At 43.6% G+C, this 15,985-nt stretch overlaps 2 protein-coding genes across 5 annotated transcripts in view; both read left to right on the top strand.

The window, feature by feature from the left end:
* The window catches only part of evlb (Enah/Vasp-like b), a 40,114-nt gene extending 38,703 nt beyond the window's left edge, over positions 1 to 1,411 (top strand). For all 3 annotated transcript variants that reach the window (XM_047573334.1, XM_047573333.1, XM_047573332.1), the window contains exon 13: positions 354 to 1,411. In XM_047573334.1, coding sequence (XP_047429290.1) covers positions 354 to 391 — 38 coding nt within the window. In that variant the 3' untranslated portion in view covers positions 392 to 1,411. The remainder of the gene's footprint in view (positions 1 to 353) is intronic.
* Positions 1,412 to 2,705: 1,294 nt separating this feature from the next.
* Positions 2,706 to 8,500, top strand: yy1b (YY1 transcription factor b). Of its 2 annotated transcripts, none has more exons than XM_047573335.1 (5): positions 2,706 to 3,721; positions 5,008 to 5,170; positions 6,351 to 6,411; positions 6,779 to 6,937; positions 7,359 to 8,500. In XM_047573335.1, the coding sequence occupies exons 1-5, from the start codon at positions 3,163 to 3,165 to the stop codon at positions 7,539 to 7,541; spliced, it is 1,125 nt and encodes a 374-aa protein (XP_047429291.1). In that variant the 5' UTR covers positions 2,706 to 3,162; the 3' UTR covers positions 7,542 to 8,500. The 2 variants fall into 2 exon arrangements, with proteins under 2 accessions (XP_047429291.1, XP_047429292.1); XM_047573336.1 differs by having other exon boundaries at positions 2,790 to 3,721; positions 5,020 to 5,170.
* Positions 8,501 to 15,985: the final 7,485 nt, after the last annotated feature.

Raw genomic sequence — 15,985 nt, 5'->3', positions numbered from 1 at the left:
AAATATTAAATTAGAGGCCATTTGTTAGAATAATACTACACTGTAAAATACTATTAGAGATAAATCAAATTTCCATTATAAAAACCGCATTAACATGTACAATATATTTATAGATGACTAAATTACTTACACCTGTCAATTTACCTTATAGTTAAATGTGCTAGTGGTAATTACACAGTTTACAGTGAGTAGAATCTGTTTATTATTTTTTTTTTCAATGTAAGAACAATTTGTTTGCTCTTTGTCTCTTATTCTTGAAATAATAAATCTGAACATCAGGCTGATAGATAAAGCCATCCGTATTAATTGTACCACTGACCGAATGTTCGTTCTCGTGTCCTCTCTCCCTGCAGCCATTAGACATGAACTCAGTCGAGTTAGCACGACATAATCTTTGAGAGCTTCTCCCAGACATGAACCCCCTTTTGGAACCATTGCCCCTGCAGCAGCTGCTGTGGCCCTGAAGAGGAGGAGGAGGAGGAAGGAGGAGAAGAAGTCAGGAACGGAGGCCCAAACTGTGACATCTACTCATCTTGTCCAGCTGTGGTGTTGAAGCAACGTGGCAGCGTTACTGTAACACCTCACACATGTCCGTGTAACATTTGTTCGTTCTGAGAGAAAGACGTGAATGGGGCACACTCTCGCACTGATTACTCTGATTTCTTAACATTTTTGTCTGTTCGTTAGCCCAGTTCTCCCCTCTGTTCATGGCCCAAAGGAAAAGGTATCTCATTTGTTTCGCTTTTTTCACAAGTTAGTTTTAAAGTTTTTTAATTATTACTATCATTTTCATTATTATTACTATCATTCTTATGATTGTCAGTGTAACGTTATATGAGTGGTAGTAGTGTAGTAGGTACAATGGTAATAACAGGAAACAATTCTAAGAATATGATAGTAATGATAATGTCAGTAATATTATTGCACATAATTTTATGTCACACTTTTTTATAGATATATTGGTTTTGTTTGAGTTACATTTGAGACCAAACTTTCTTTGTCTTAATCTCACCTGAAACATTTTTTTTTTTTTTAAGGTTTTTTATCCTTTTCGACAACACAGTTATATGTGGAACCATGGCAGCAAAAAATAAAAACAGGTTTTGACCTGAAACCAAGAGTGGAATAATAAACTTCTTTGGATATTGCAATCTTATGAACTAAAATCTAAAAAAAAAAAAAAAAGAAAGAAAGAAATAATACACCAGAGTATTTGTGATCATGTTGTTAATAAAATGTTTATTGGCTGCAAGGATGTGGTGAAGTATTTTATTTTATTTTATTTTATTCCCTCCTTTTATGACAAAGTGCTTCCTGGTTCGACAACGACAAAAAAAAAGAAAAAAAAAAGAAACGCACTACGTTTAAAATGAATTCAAATAAAACTGTGAACAATGTCTTGGATAAATGAGGTTGTCTTGCTCCATTTGTGCCTGTTTCGAATGGTTTTTGTAACCGACTGGTGCTTTTGTGTGACAGAAAATGTTTCTTTTCTTCAGTATTTTTTTTTTCCTCAACACAAAAACCTGTTCTTATTGAATAGGGGCCATAAGTTAGAACTGATGCAGCGCAGGGAAGTGTGAAACATCCGAGCTGTTTCTGTGCAGACTTATTGTGTTTTTAATGTTGCACAACTAGGGTGCCGCAGAAATTGGTGCTAAATCATTTCAAAGGATAAGTTTAAAATGAATGCAGGCTTACATCATAGTAAAAAACATACATAAATAAAAAATGTTATATACCACTCACGTAAACTAGAGCAGACACCCCCACCCCATAGCAATGATGGTCCTTGATGGCAGCAGCCATCACCAGCAGGATGCAGCCTGACACAAACACACACACAAAAACGGTTTAGGAACAACTCAAAAAACATGAAAAACAACACAAGGTGTTGACCTGGCCTCCAAATTCACTAGAACCCAAACTGATCATGTATATGTGGGATGATCCACAGAGACTCCTCCCCTCAACCTATAGGACCCAAAGCCCTGTCACTAACTACATCCTGTTGCTGGACACCAGAGGACACCCTCAGAACTCCCATGTCCATTCTCTGACGAGTCACAACTGTTTTGGAGTCACAAGGGAGACCTACACAAGATTAGGAAGGTGGTCATAATGTTATGCGTGATCTGTGTATTTGCAGCAAATTGGTATAATATAGTGTAAAAATCATAATTGTAGTATAGGCGGCATGAAGATAGGGAGACTAGAAGTGAATATTAAGTTTCGAACATGGTTGTGTAACAACTTCTCCAACTATCTAAGTATATCTTATGTTTGGTAGGTTGAATATAACTCTTCAGGCTTCAGTACTGGTCTCCATAAGTCAAAATAAAATGTACCAATAAAGCCCTGAAATTGCTTTTACAGGAAACAAAAGAAAAGTGTGATTTACAAGGTTACTGTTGACAAACGTGGGTATCACTGCGGAAAATTTCTTTGCAGCTCTTATGTACGCACCTTGATGAGTGGTGTTACTGCAGGTGTTTACCATCAACTACCACTGGAGCAGCATCGTGATGCACGCGGCCATAACTGGTTTAACTGGTCTTCTGTGTGTGTGACTACAGCCAATATGGCAATATTTAGACTCATACAACAGTTTTTGTGATCACAGGTTGCAGAGCGGAAAACCCTAATACATAATTTTTTACCCATTTGTGGTGAGCAGTAATCGGTCAGTAAAGCAACACAAACAAGGAAGAACCATACTGACCAATCGGTCAATCAGAAAAATATTAAAAATACATAACGTTTACTTTCTTTCCAGTTGCATATTCAATTTAAATACTTTGTTTTTAGGAGGAGTTACTTGGGATACGCTGCCCAATACATTTGGAATCGTGCGTCAACGGCTTTAGGGGAAAATATGTGTAATCCTCAAATATGTGTAGTCCGTCCACAAAGATTGGGAACCCCCAGTACCACAGGCTGCACTGTGAGCAGTCAGTTCGGCGAAGTCTCGCGATGTTTCCGTATGACAGGGCATAGTGGCGACGAGAACTGGCGTGGGACGGAGTGAAGAGAGTTGTTATCGAAGAAGAGGGAGAGGAGGCAGAAGCAGGAGCAGAGCAGGGGGTGTGTGAGTGTGTTTGTGAGGTCCAAAAAGGAGCACAACACGGCGTGAATGAGAGAGGCAAGCTGGCGGACTACAATATGGCATCCGGAGATACGCTGTACATTGAGACAGACGGCTCGGAGATGCCGGCCGAGATCGTGGAGCTCCACGAGATTGAGGTAGAGACCATACCGGTGGAGACGATCGAGACGACGGTGGTCGGCGGGGATGATGATGACGACGACGACGAAGACGGGCAGCCCATGATCGCGCTCCAGCCGCTGGTCACGGACGACCCGAGCTCGATCCACCACCACCACCACCACCAGGAGGTGATCCTGGTCCAGACCCGAGAGGAGGTGGTCGGTGGAGATGACTCGGACCTGCACACGGACGGTGGTGGCGGGTTCGAGGACCAGATTCTTATCCCGGTACCGGCTCCGGGGGTGGAGGACGAGTATATCGAGCAGACTTTGGTGACTGTGGCTGGAAAGAGCTCAGTGGGTCGGGTGAAACGAGGAGGCGGCACTGGGGGCAAGAAATCGGGCAAAAAGAGCTATTTAAGCGGTGCTGAGGCCGGCGGAAGAAAATGGGAACAGAAGCAGGTGCAAATAAAGACACTGGAGGGGGAATTTTCTGTTACAATGTGGGCATCGGGTAAGTAAACGTTAGCCCAGCCGTGTCTGTCAACCCCGTTGTTAGCCTTTGCATGAGGCCTCGTTGCCTGGGCGTTGTCCTGCTGCACCAGACTAGTTCCTGGAGTAGTCCGCTGCACCGCCGCGACAAGCGACATTTAACGCACGTTTTCGATGCAACGCCTTGCCGTGGCATATCGAAATGTTTTTGTTTTGAAGGGAGGCCATGTTTTAGGTGTTGCTGGGCGCCGCCATATTCCCCGAGACTAGTAAGTATGGCGGCGGCCCCGAAAAAATGGCGATAGACGCGGCCAGGCAGAGATGGCGGCGGTGCTCCCGGAGAGAGGCAGCAGGGTTTGATAAACCTGCAGGCCGCAACACTGTGGCGCACTTGCTGCACAATATTAGCCAACAGAGCGCCAGAGGGTCGCGTATAGTGCGGGGAAGTTTAATATTCGTGAAATTTGGAGCAGGGCAGTGTTTAGCCTGTGAGTCCTTTAGCAGTTAGCTGTGGCTGCTTGTCGCTGGTAGTTAACCAGACATGTTAGCGGCCGCATCAGGCTAAATGCTGCCTGTGTGCACGGAGTTGATTCATATTAACCCGGTGGTATTTACAATTAATATCAGCGGGTCTCCTAAAGTAACCCTAAGTGTACATTTCCCTCATGTGACAGTTATACTGCCGTCTAAATAAAACGGCCAGTATTAGCTTACAGTAATATGTTTTAGTATGGACACCGCAGCTCTCTGTGTCTATTTTTAGTGCTCCCTGCTGGTTGGTAGAGAGAAGGAGTCATTTTAACACACAAAACACCAAAGAATGGGGCCACGCTTTTTGGGTTTTGATGTTGAACAATTGTGAATTAAAGAGTAATTTTCTCCATCATTTACTATAGATGACGTATATATATTTTTTATATATATTTATTTTAACTGAAAAAGCAAACAAATAGTCTACTTTGTGCGTAATTGTCACTGGCATTTTTTTTTAAAGTCTATTTTACATTATTAGTCTGCGTTTTTATTTATAATTGTGCAGCATTTTTACACGCAAAGCTGTTTTGTATTTGTTAATTTCACTGCTTTGGAAACAAACGTGAGATACAATTGGCAATTAACAATCATACTAATAATGTTTACCTTTTTTTTCTGTTGCACTGCATATTACATATGTTGAAATAATCATATATAATAGGAATGAGCTGTTCAACAATTTAATATACACTATAGAAGCGTTCAGCCTCCCGAGGCTTGTAGCCAGGGTAACACCAGTATGTTATCGGTTCAGTCTCTGTAATGTGTTTCTAGATGACAATAAAGACATTGACCATGAGTCGGTGGTGGAGGAGCAGATCGTCGGGGAGAACTCTCCTCCAGATTACTCCGAGTACATGACGGGGAAGAAGCTGCCCCCTGGTGGCATCCCGGGGATCGACCTCTCAGACCCCAAGCAGCTGGCTGAGTTTGCCAGGTGAGTGTCTGGTGTGAGGATCTCTGCACCTATTCTGCTACGCATCAGATGCACTCCCGGGAGAGTTTCCAAAAGCATGCATTGGAAATGCTTGGTTGAACCCGTGCACTCACTTACCAAATATTAGCTACACTAGTAAAAACAAATATGTTCTAATGCACCAGGCTCGCACTTCATGCTTGTCACAATCTGTAAAAAAGTAGGTAATATAACTGTATGATCATTTTAGAGGATGTGTGGTGCTGTTTAGCCAGATTGAATTCAAGTCAAATGTTTCTGTTATTTAGCCTAGCGCCTCTGACTACAACAAGGCTGCAAAAATGTGTTTTTGTAACACGGTATAAATCGACAGCACTACTAAACACAGAGCCCGAAATGAAAACACGTTTGAATCAACAGGTCTCTGTTATTAGAAACAAATGAATACCAAAACCTTCACGGAGCTAAAACGCAGTGCAGGATTGTTATGTTGTGTCTCTCTGGTGTGCCTAATGAACTGGGAAGTGTATGTGTGCTATTTTATGCATTGGATTTTTTTCAAAGTGCACCATGGGAAGCTCTTCAAAGTCAAAACACTAGCTTTATATTTACAATAATATAATTAGATGGAAAGAATGGAAATTAAAAATATTCGAGAATTAAATGAAAATACATTAAATGTAAAATTACTTACTAGTGACAATGATTTGATGAAAAAGAGGATCTGTATATTTTTAAACACAGGGTGTCATTAAGCTGTGTCTGCTGTATTTGTTGTCAAAGGTTAATTATTGTTGTTACAGTACACTAAAGTAGACCAAAGAGAGGCATGCTATCCATCCTTTTTATTGTGAATTTTGTTAGCACACACACGTGCCAGTAAAACCTTTTCAGTTTCAGTAAGCAACACCAAATTGCATTACTTAGTATGTGTATAGTTGGTGTCCACTGGAATGTCTCAAACCAGGAAAGTCTTATAAGTGCGTACTGGGGATTGTTGAAAGACAGAAAACTGATGCAAGTTAATGACCAGTTGTTTGAACCCCAGGAGGTGGTCAGTAAAATGTGAGCGGGGCTTAGTTCATAATGAGGGCAGTGGATGTCTGGGCAGGAGATAACACAGAAACCCACGTTGAACGATGAATTCGTCTGTTCAGTTAAAACTAAAAATCTTTTTGATGTTGTTTGTTTTTTTTAACAGAATGAAGCCCAGGAAAGTCAAAGAAGACGACGCTCCCCGGACGATAGCTTGTCCTCATAAAGTGAGTGTGTTGTTCTCAGGAAGCCTGTCACCGTCCTGGCAAAACAGAGTTCATAGTTCCCGACAGGTTTAATGGTGTAATGCTTTGTGTGTAATTGAAAATCTCACCAGAGGTTATTTAAAAGGCAAAGTAGCACTTCAGCATATTGATTTTTATGTACGTACAAGAACAATCTGGCCTTACCTCAGCTCACTAGTGTAAACGTCTTTCTTCAGTCCGTGAGCATTCTGCTTTTTGAGTGTTCAGTCTTGGGCCGATGTAGACGCTGTAGAAAATGTTGAGGACACTTGACACCTTAGCGTGAAGAGCCGTACATCGTGTGTGTATCCGTGCTGTCAGTCAACGCCGCACTTTGTTTGGTTCTCAGGGCTGCACAAAGATGTTCAGGGATAACTCGGCCATGAGGAAGCATCTCCACACCCACGGGCCCCGTGTGCACGTCTGCGCAGAGTGCGGCAAGGCCTTTGTCGAGAGCTCCAAGCTCAAGCGCCACCAACTTGTACACACAGGAGAGAAGCCCTTCCAGGTTGGCATCTGCACAAACCTCACGCACTCCCACATGCGACTGCGCTATGTTTACATTTTAAGCTCTGAAACTCATCGCTGCTTAATGCCAAACCCAAGCTATGTCATTTGTCCTTCACGGGCTAATTATACAAATGTCAGTTACACTTTCTTAGCCGAATAAATGAAAGACCAACAACCTCTGCCTTCTAACTTTTTATTTAGGAGGGAGTATTAACATAATCCTAAACTTTAAGACTAGATACTCTAATTCTCTCTCACTCTTTAGATGCACTTTTTCCATTTTAATGCGTAATTATGAAGAACTATAGGCATATTTTAACCAAAGTTAAATATTTGGCAGATATTTTTGGAGTTGCCTGTGTGACACTGTTAAATCAAACTATACACTGACCATCTGCTCTGTTTCCGTTTCCTCCCAGTGTACCTTCGAAGGTTGCGGGAAAAGGTTTTCTCTGGACTTCAACCTGCGCACGCACGTGCGGATCCACACTGGAGACCGGCCCTACGTCTGCCCTTTCGACGGCTGCAATAAGAAGTTCGCCCAGTCGACCAACCTAAAGTCTCACATTCTCACACACGCCAAAGCCAAAAACAACCAATGAGAGCCCATCCATCGACGTCAGGCCACGAAGACGAAAAAAAAAAAGAGAGCATTCTAGCGGCACACGTGAAAACTTCTTTTGAAGACGGAATGAAAAGCTTGAGACTTATTGATTTATATTAAAAAATCTGACAGATTAAAAGACTTAGAAACACTGAAATTCAGCTGGTTTTCCTGAGCCCCCTTTCTTCTGCTGTCACATTGGACGAGGAACGCATTGACTATTCCCCAAAGCCCCGGCCGACACAGTCCCTTTGTTTCTCCAGTGGCGCTTGGCTGCCAGAAGATGGAACCCATGGACAAACATCAGAGACTTATTTTTACCAGAGTGATCAGAGAAGCAGCGCACTATTAGTATTTTTATTTTGTCACATTGCTTTTATTTCCTTCAAGTGTGCATATTGTACACTTGACTCAGGCTATGTTTAGTAAAATTGTGATTTCTTTTTTTTTTTTTTTCCTCCTGCATTATGAGAACGTACCTACGATACAGAAAAAAAGGCCTTAGCCTTGTTTGACCTGTTCACCCGTTCACCTGACCTGTTTGACCTGAAGTTTAAAAAAAACAACTGTATGTTTGCATTTCCACACCTTCTTTGGTTGTATTTTTCTCTAACCACAAAATAACCTTGTATACTTGTATTGTATGGCTGTATTAAAATTAAGTAGACATAGATAGAGGTGTGATTTAAAGTGTTAACCGATTAAACTTTTAGTCATGAGTTGCTTTATATTTTCTATAAACTGTCTTTACACGGAAGAAGAGGAGTAATATAAGCTTACTCGGAGCCTGTCACAGTTGAAGTATCTGAAGTGTACGTTGAGTTGACTGCGAGACCATCACTTTCTTTGTTAGAATGTAATGTACAGACGTCAAACATTAACATCCTTCGTTGATATTTACACACATGTATCTCAACTGCCCACAATAAAATGGGTCATTCCAACTCTGTCAAACTACACAAGTTTTTACTTAGTGTGTCTTTCTGGATCAAATTAAAAGCACCTGGATGGATTATTTTGTAATATTAGAGCAACCTATCTAATGTGCTTCTGCCAACTGATTTTCATTAACTAATTTAATGTGTCTTCTTCTTACACCGATCAGCCACAACATTAAAACCACCGACAGAAAAAGTAAATAACATTGATCACCAGAAACCTTTGGACCTGGCATTTAAGGACGTTACTTAGACATGTACCATCCACCTAGATCGGACCAGGCTCCCTCACCCCATAGCAATGACGCTCCTTGATGGTACCAGGATGCGGGCTGACACAGACGCACACAAAAACGGTTTAGAAACGACTCATACGACCCCCACTAGCAACATCTATTGGATTCACGAGGGAGACGTACACAATATTAAGTTGCAATGCTGTGATCTGTGTATGAGACAAGCCTTTGATAGCATGATAATAGGGAGAGATCGAGTGGGAGTGCAGAATGTGCTTATATTGTAGTAACATGGGCGTGACAAGCGTTTTCTCAGTAAGACCCCAGCGAGAGACGGCATCGTGGAGCCGAACCCCTGACCGTGAAAGAAGATGAGGGAAAAACCGCATGTCTCGATTGTGATGGCAGTGGAGCAGCAGGTGGTTGGTGAAGACACCTAGAAAGAAGCTGGAGTTTAGGAGGAGGAGGGTTGGCAGGTGGACTGCCAGAGAGCAGAGCGACGCATTAGATCATTGGACACTGAAGTGGCAGATTTTGGGAAAACATCCATAAAGGAAAGGAAGCGGTGGATGGACAGATAATCCTCATTGAACTTTAACCTTATCTTCATTTCATACAAGTGATGCTACAAGTGACATGGGATCATGTGGACGCTGTCACATCCCGTTCACTGCACACATGCTTTTCACCTTTTCATTCAGCTATTACCCACTACACAGACATTATTAGGACAGATCCCTTCAAGGGCCCGTGTCCTGCAGTTTTAACGCACAAGTTTGTGCACCACTGAGCAACTGATCGATGCGCCCAATGCAGCAGAGACATCAAAACAAAGCCCCTCTGTAAAAGTCAGTGTTACTTTTGATTCTATTACAAATGGAGCCCAAGCCAAGTGGAAAGAGGGATGAGAGGGACTGAGGGATGAGGGATGAGTGAGGTCAAATGGGAAAATGCTCTTCAGACTCACGGGGGGGCTCATCTCAGAAAGCTTCAGCCCTGATCTCCCCGGCTCCGGTGAGAAAAGAGAGGGAGAGAGCGGTTAGACACACCTTTATGCAGCAGGTAAATGTGCAAAATAGAATCACATGAGGTGCGGTCTTGTTCCGATGCCCGCTTCACTCTCGCTCCATTTGCGGCGTGTAAAAGTTCTGCTTGTAAAGTCTGAGAACGTCATTGGCTCATTAGGCCCTGTAAGACGGGTCAAGGTTTGTCGTTAAGTACTGTCAGCTCGTGACATTTCCAGAGCTCATAAATTCCACGGACTCCTCTGAGCAGCTGACTGAGGATCTGGAAACGCAGCTAATTGATGCCTGCAAAGCAGCGGGAGCCTATAAAAAGATGCAGCTTGTAATTTCCGCCGTCCGAAATGTCATTAAGAAATGGCAGCTCAGGGGAACTCGGCGGAAGTCAGGACAAGATCAGGAAAAAAACGAGAAAACTTTGAGAATGCAGGCAAAGTCAAGAAAGACAAAGAAACGTGACTATGATATATGAGCTGCTGGGAGGACTGGCTTACAGGAGTGACGGGGCATAATTTGCTTCCACCGGCCAGTCTGCATGAACAAGTTATCAGAAGGAAATGTACAGTCTAATTACAAAAGTCATTGTCTGATGAATTCAAAGAACGGTAGTCTGGATGAGCCGCTCTCAAAACATGTGGTAAATGGAGTGCTGTGGCCTCAATCTCAACCACAACCAATTTAGAATCACCATTTACCCAGCAAGCATGTCTTCACCGATCAGGCATAACATTATGACCATCTTCCTAATATTATGTCACAGGTCAGTGGTCATAATGTTATGCCTGTTAGGTGTATACCAAATTAACTACTGTTCGCTGATTGAAATGTATGGGAAAGACTGCACAGATAGAGTCAAGAATGGTCAAATAAATAAATAATAATAATATTTACAAGTAATTAAATCTGCTGAGAGTTACTAAACTGGGCCTTCGATGAACCCTTTGATGTGTCCTGAATATGGACTTTGATTCCTGTACATTAATAATGATGATTCATCATGACTGTTTTCACTTTAGTTTCTGTTTTCAGGCATTGGCCGTGTTTATTTTGTTAAAATGTATATTTCCCAATGCAGAACTGTTGCATAAGTTTTCTTACATGGTGGTACTGTTATTTTATGCTAAAGTAATGATTTATTAGTTATTTGTTAGTGATGAGACGCTTTGATTTATGTGTTATCATCCAGAGGTTGTTATCCTGCAACGGTTGTGCCCATACGCCTTTTCCATCTTTAAATTTCTCACAGTATAAGTCTGAAAGGGCTCCACAAAGACAACACGTGCCCATCTTCATTCATATTTAACTCTGGATAACGGACGTTCTCAAAGCTGTAACATCATGCTGGGATTTCTTTCCGTCCTTCCACTTGCACTTTTTGAGTTTACTCATAAGTCCAGTCCTTTTGTGCCCATCCAGCAGGATTAGCTTTACTGCCTACCTCAGCGTCCTGCTAAGACCCTGCACTTTGGACTGATCCCAGCCATCATGCTGCAGCCTCCACGCCAGCTCCTACTGCCCCCTTCAGGCGGGAAGCCGTAGTGACTTTACCCAGGTGGCAGTGCTATCCATGGTGCTGATCCCAGATAGTGGATACGCCCTTATCGCGCCTCTCCGTGGGACGAGTGACACACGCCACTTGAAGACTTTTCCTTTCTTTTTGAGCTCTTCTACCCTCACTGTCTGCCACACATATCCACTCAGATGGCAGGAGAAAAACAAAAAAAAGGGAGCAGAGCTGCTTTGTATTTCTATTGAGGAAGTAAATTGATTTAGCTCGAGTGCATTCTTGACGTCTTATTGGCTTTTTAGACTCCAAACAGCTCAGTGCTTCTGCTTCGCATTCAGAACCAGGCTCACCCCCACTCTACCTGAGAGCAACTTTGACTGGAGTGGTGTGTAAGCCCACCTCCCTTCTGTGTATGCGTGTGAGTCAGAGTATGTAAAGGCTGAATCAGACATGATTCCACTTGGGGGTCTCTGCCTATTTTCTTTTTTTTCTAAGGGAGCATTTATTTACGGGATTGGTTGTTTTGATTGACAAAGGCAGGGGAGACTAAATGCGCTACTTGTTATTCAGCTGAAGTCTGTCAAGCCTCCAACACCTGCTCTCTTTCAGAAGCTTATTTCATTATGGCTTCTCTCTCCCAGGAATCAAGGCACTCGTTTTTTTGTTGTTGTTGTTGTTTTTTTGTTGTTGTTTGTTTTGTTTTTTTCTTTTTGTGCAGCATGTTTACCTGGATGTTATTCCCTTTCTCTCTCTGCCTGTCTCCGCTTTGGCCAACTCTTAGCTTATTCGCGCCCGAGCATGATCTCCCCTACGATCTCATACGCTCAGAATTTTCTTTCATTAGGTTGTGCGCGCGCGTCTCTGAGACGCTCTGACAGAACGCAAACAAAGGTTTATCACACCGAAGCACACCAGGCAGCCTGAGCAGGGAGATACCCGCAGTCACAGCGCTAAACCCCTTCATCTGTGAGTGTAGACTAAATCAGGAAATCTGTAGAGATCACCCCTCAGCCCTCTGTGCTTTATTATTTATTTCTTAATAACGCTCCTGCAAGGATCCGGCCTTGCTCTTGCTTGTGCTCTGCCTGTCAAGAACTGAATTTGCAGTCTTGTAAATAAGGTGGATGTAAATAAATCCTGAGGCGAGCAAGAACAATAGGCCTCGTCTAACATTTTGATTCTAACCTTCTCTGCTAAAGCTGAATAAATTGCACCTTTCTTTCTCTTCATCCTCGGTCACACATGACGAAAGCCTCTCAGTGACTATTACTCTTCCTTTGCGCTTTGACTGTTTGATGGTAAAACATGCAGAGCAGTGTTAACTCCAGCATTCAATGTGCAGGTCAAATCTGTGAACTTATATCTTTTCTAGACACGTTTAAATCTCGTGAAGTGCCTGCTTTTTTTTCTTTCTTTCTTTCTTTTTTTTTTTGCAGTGGGCACAGCAAGATATGCTATTTCCATGCAGAAAATATGTTGCCAAGGTAACAGAGGAGAGAGAGCGAGAGCATGTGTGTGCAAGAGAGAGAGAGAGAGAGAGAGAGACTGAGATACCCGCTGAATACCAGGACTGCTGCTGCAGACGTAGAGCAACCCGCTCCACCCTGTCAGCATCACTACAACACTTTGCTGAAACCTGTCTCTCAAGCGCTTTGAATGTCAAGGGTTTTATTTCTGTCTTCATTTGCTGATGTGACACGAGGCGCGGGACACTAAAGGCTGTAATGCACTTCTTTCCGCACCTCAAACTCTTTCACACCTCTGGTCCCTGTCATGAGCTCTCTTACTCCCCGTGTCTGTCTCCGCCTATATATAGGGCGCCTTTCAAAGGTTTCTGTCTTTTCCAATCTGTGTACATCTGACTCCTCTTTCATGTCGCCCTCTGTCTTCGCCTGACAAGCTCAGAGTTGCCATAGTTAACTCAACGCTGCCTTTGTTGGAGCGAGCTGGACACCGATTACCATGCTCATCAAAGACATACTCGAGTGAAGGAAAAAAAGTGCATGTACAATATTCACCACTTAATGATGTTGATAATGAGGGATGATGATCCGATTGTTCTTCTCTCCATTTCATGGGCTGTAATAACAAGACAACTTATTATAAATTTAACATGGTTTAAATTCTACATGCTGATTGGACAAAACAAATAATTTTATTTACTATTTATTAGCTATTTATTAACAGCAACTAATGACTAAATGAGATCTAAAAGCTGCTGTGTGTCCTCTCTCCTCTTTCTACTGTACCTCTCTGTGTATCACTGCCTTCAAATGGAAGCTCGTGGTTACAGCGTGGGTATGTCAAACACTGTCACCTCAGACCTTGTCAAAAGTGTCCGCGAGGTTGCGAATAGTACGAGAGCGGGCTGCTCATACCGAGCCGACCACGGTAAACGCAGCACCATTCGGAGGCAGCGAGTATCTTTGGTGTTCGTGCATCCGTGGGGGTGGATAAGTCACCTGCTCCTCCTCAAGCTGTGGCTCATCAACTCATCATCCCCTGCAGCATTTAAGTCCTGGTGGATCCATCAGTCCTTGTCAGGCTGACAGGCCAACACCAGCGGTAGAGAGTGTTTCAGGTCTCTGCTCTAGTTCACCCTGCGCTCTGACCGTTTTCTCCTTCTGTCCTGTTTCCTCCTCCGTTTCTCAGCCAGGAGGTGACCTGCCCGCTCGCTCACCGCTGCCACATCCGCGCCGAACCCTTCCCCTGCGTGTGTATCTGCATTTTATCCCTCCTCTGTGCAGGGCCAAACTTAGCTGAAAAGCGCAGTTCCCAAATCTTTTTGACAGCGTGAGCTCTTCGTGTGCCTGTGAGTTGGCAGCGCTTTGGTTTATTTTAACAACTTTGAGTCTCAACAGATGTAAATATATTCAGTATTTCATAGGAGAAAGTAAAGAAAAGCCTAAAAAGCATTAAGTGGAGCCAACCACTTGGTTGTGAGACACTGAGCTAAACCATTTAAAATGGTTCAAACTAGCTTTACCTCAAACATCTAGAGCATTTAATGGCCTATGTATTGATGCATCAGTAAAATCATATCATCTAACATATTATCACCATTTAAGTACTAGATAGCTTTAAATTAGCATATTTTTGAATGCTAAATTTGTATCTGTACTATTCTAGGCATCTTCTCTCTCCATTGACGGTCTTAATCATCAGTCAGTGTTGCTATGCTGTGTACGGTTTTTTACACAAGTTGCAGCGTAGACTAATCCCCTTTGTCTCCTATTGTGTCTGGCAGACTGTTGCACGTCTGTTTTTCGCGTGTTACCAAATTTGTATCCGTGGCGTCAGTGGGCAGATTTACATTGTTCAATCTGTTCAGTTTGCTTTATATATCTGTAACAGATGCACAGCGACTGTTTTGCTTCTTTGATTTCTTTGCTTGAGTCTGTCTCGCGCTGCCAGATAAAGCTGTGTCCCCGCTCTCCGGTATGTTTTCTCCGTCTTTCCTCCGCCTCGGTCTCCCCCCCGCATCACGGCCCCCGCGTCAATCACTGATTGACCTTTGTTTGATTAACGCCTCGTTTCAACACCCCCCTCACGTTCCCCGCTTCAATCGGCCCGGGCGACTTGAGGTGAACTCCCTTCAAAAGAGCTCAGCCGCCGCATCTACATTTCAAATCGGCGACTGTACGGCCGCGCGGAGGATGTGACCGGCCTGCGGGAGCTGCATCGCAAACGTGGTCACAGCCAGATCAAAAAGCGCTTTAAAGAGTTGTTTATGAAGAGCCACCTGACATTCTCGATTTCACCAGCCGAGGCTCCGTCCCTTCGGCGGTAGCCGGTGGCAGCTGATCAAACAATAGCCGTGAGGCCGCCGCGCTGATTTTTCCTTCCCCGTCCTTTCCCCGTGAGCTCCGGCGTGTGAGCTTTGTGCGCCCAATTAGCATGGAACTCATGTTAGATGTGACGCCGTGGCTTGATATCTCAACTTAACAAGCTCACTAAAAATGAGATCACTCCGAATAAATAAGATTAGCACACAGAAACATAGTCGGTTCATAAGCTGGTTGAGTGAGGATGGGAAAGTTATCCAAGGGAAATGCAGATGAGCATTCAGCGACATTTGGGACAGCTTGGCGTCCGTAAAATAATGTGGCGCGTAAACTCCCGGCAGCTTCCTATGTCCTATTACAGGAAGCCGGAAGTGATAACAAGATTAGTATAAGCACTTTTAGTAAGTCACTGTGAGTGAGATCCTTAAAGAGGCTTAAAGTGTCCCCCCTTTCCCCAGCAGTTGATAGATAGCTGAGAGCTGACTGGCACATCTGCTTCGTTGCTACTCTGTTCTCTTAGTGATCTCCAACACTGGCAAATCAATGAGAGATTCATCATTGGGTACGCGCAGTGCTGAGAAGGAGAGCAAATCACTTCTATAAGCGATAGCAGCTATCAGGCAAATGGGCAGAAAATGGTTGCTAATGGTGCCTGGTATGTCTGGTGTAAACTGCAGCCGGCCTCTTTGTCGTCCATCACCCTCCAGCATATGTAACCGAAAGAGGGGAGGCGGCAGGAGAGGAGAGGAGAGGAAGAGGAGGAAGCATCTGTTCGTTCAGCGTGGGAACTCCTCGAAGCTTGGGGGGGTGGTTGGGGGTTCGCATCAAATCAGATCTGGCGTGTGTGCTGCAGCAGGGTGATGCTCTGTCACTTACTCAGGCTGCGCGACGCATGGCGGAGATCACTCAGTCGGCACCCCCCTCGCTTTGTGACCTTCACGGAGCAGCCTCGTC

This window comes from Mugil cephalus, chromosome 21 (genome assembly GCF_022458985.1).
Source record: "Mugil cephalus isolate CIBA_MC_2020 chromosome 21, CIBA_Mcephalus_1.1, whole genome shotgun sequence".
NCBI lineage: Eukaryota > Metazoa > Chordata > Actinopteri > Mugiliformes > Mugilidae > Mugil > Mugil cephalus.
This window is presented reverse-complemented; position numbering and strand designations above follow the sequence as displayed.

Coding starts and splice junctions, on each gene's coding strand:
- yy1b (XM_047573335.1), top strand. CDS start 3,163: ATGGCATCCGGAGATACGCTGTACATTGAGACAGACGGCTCGGAGATG. Junction 3,722..5,007: donor TGTTACAATGTGGGCATCGG/GTAAGTAAACGT, acceptor ATGTGTTTCTAG/ATGACAATAAAGACATTGAC. Junction 6,938..7,358: donor CAGGAGAGAAGCCCTTCCAG/GTTGGCATCTGC, acceptor GTTTCCTCCCAG/TGTACCTTCGAAGGTTGCGG.